The 2,225-nt window shown below is 37.3% G+C and overlaps 1 protein-coding gene across 1 annotated transcript in view; it reads left to right on the plus strand.

The window, feature by feature from the left end:
- LOC122326980 (poly [ADP-ribose] polymerase tankyrase-1-like) overlaps positions 1-2,086 on the plus strand; it is a gene marked incomplete at its 5' end in the record, with an annotated part of 4,941 nt that extends 2,855 nt beyond the window's left edge. The window contains 6 exons of the mRNA XM_043222205.1: positions 84-204; positions 294-391; positions 484-558; positions 750-855; positions 1,471-1,657; positions 1,762-2,086. Of these exons, the coding sequence (XP_043078140.1) occupies positions 84-204; positions 294-391; positions 484-558; positions 750-855; positions 1,471-1,657; positions 1,762-2,071 (897 nt within the window). The remainder of the gene's footprint in view (positions 1-83; positions 205-293; positions 392-483; positions 559-749; positions 856-1,470; positions 1,658-1,761) is intronic.
- Between the last annotated feature and the right edge of the window lie 139 nt (positions 2,087-2,225).

Raw genomic sequence — 2,225 nt, forward strand, 5'->3', positions numbered from 1 at the left:
AAAATCAAAGACATCTTTGAAGTTCTGGATTTCCTCTGGCGCCGCGTTTTAAGATTTCCTCATTTTAATCTCGTGTCCATTAGATCACTCTGGACGTTTTGGCCGATATGGGTCACGAGGAACTCAAGGAGATCGGCATCAATGCTTACGGACACCGTCATAAACTCATCAAAGGTATCGAGAGGCTGCTAGGAGGACAGCAGGGTGAGTGTCTCATAAAACCGCTCCTGAATGCTGCTTCTTCCTGGATCTGTGTATTTATTGCGTTTAATTCCTGTTATCTGTATGCACAGGGGCCAACCCATATCTGACGTTCCACTGCACCAATCAGGGCACAGTTTTGATCGACCTGGCCGTGGATGATAAAGAGTTTCAGTCTGTTGAGGAAGAGGTACAAACGTAAACACTCGGAGCTCTTGGCTGTATCTTACACTTGTCTGCTTTGGCCGTGTGCGAGTGTTGTTTGGGTTTTTTTGGTTACAGATGCAAAGCACAATCCGGGAGCACAGGGACGGAGGAAACGCAGGTGGCGTTTTCAGTCGATACAATATCATCAAGGTAAAACACGCCAAGTCCATTCCACATTAGCTTTATTTAACTCTTCTATATAGGTATTAGGTGTGTTGCATAAACAGTGTGTGATCACGTTGCTTTTTGATAGATGTGGGTAAATATTTAGCTTCATATTTGATATCGTAATAAATATCTGTTCGACTCTTAAGCAAAGTCTAACAGAGATTGTCCTGTAGATCCAGAAGGTGGTGAATAAGAAACTGAGAGAGCGATACACACACAGGCAGAAAGAGATCGCTGATGAGAATCACAACCACCACAACGAACGAATGCTGTTTCATGGTAAGCGCTCTGATGCTTCTCTTCGTAACATATTGACTTGAAAAAAAAAACCAACAGCATTTTGTCTATTCTATGGTTTAATTGTTTGCCACAGTGTAATTTTCTTTTAATTTTGAAAATAATTTCTTCTTTGTATTTTTGAAAATTCAAATAAAGCAATTAATACTCTCTCTCTTGAATTTTGGATGGATTGGTCAAAAGCTGCAGTACAGACCTTTTTTTTTGGTTTTTGTTTCAACTGAATGTAGTTCCTTAGAAATTTATATTAATCAAATAATTGATTATAAAATTGTTAAATAGTTTCTATAAAAATATTAAGCAGCACAACTGTTTTCAACACTGATTATAAATGTTTTTAAGCACCAGATCAGCATATTAGAATGAATATGTTGGAAATATATTCCAATACTTTAAAAAATATTTCTCAGTATTTTATTTTTGACATTTTACTCCTATTTTTGTCCCACAAGCTGTAGCATCTGCCAACACAAATTAATGTATATCACGATTAATACGAAATTACCTTCAAAATTCTATTAATGAAATGCACAGCCACACAACTTTTTTTTTTTGTTCATTCTGTAGTTTTTATTAAATTTTTATTTTTTTTTCCAGGATCTCCATTCATAAATGCCATCATCCACAAAGGATTTGATGAGCGTCATGCCTACATCGGTGGCATGTTTGGAGCTGGCATATATTTTGCAGAGAACTCTTCTAAGAGTAACCAGTACGTCTATGGCATCGGTGGCGGCACAGGTTGCCCCACTCACAAAGACCGCTCCTGTTACGTGTGCCACAGGTACATTAACACACGACACAATAAGAGATGCAACACAAAACAGTTCTCTATGCATTATTGCACTAGACAGTTTTTATAATGTCCTCTGTGTTGATTTTCCACAGGCAAATGTTGTTTTGCCGTGTGACATTGGGAAAGTCCTTCTTGCAGTTCAGCGCCATGAAGATGGCCCATGCTCCCCCTGGACATCATTCTGTGATTGGCCGTCCCAGTGTCAATGGCCTGGCCTACGCCGAGTACGTGATCTACCGCGGAGAACAGGTACGGCTGAAAAAGACAAGCTGCTGCTTAAAATACAGCTATTATCATCACCCTCATTTAAAGGGAAAAATACAATTCTGTCATCGATTACTCGCCCTCGTGTTTTTCGGAAGTCATCGGAAAACAGTATTTTGGATGCATTATATATTATAAATGGTTAAATTAAATTTAAGTCATTGAAAAAAAACATGTCTAATTAACTCAAATCAATTTAGGAACAATTCATTACAAAATGTAACAAAAAATAAGTTTTTGTTCTATGAAATATGAAAAAAAAAAAATTTAATTAAAAAAAAAAATTCTCAAT

This window comes from Puntigrus tetrazona, chromosome 21 (genome assembly GCF_018831695.1).
Source record: "Puntigrus tetrazona isolate hp1 chromosome 21, ASM1883169v1, whole genome shotgun sequence".
In the NCBI taxonomy this organism is placed as follows: Eukaryota; Metazoa; Chordata; class Actinopteri; order Cypriniformes; family Cyprinidae; genus Puntigrus; species Puntigrus tetrazona.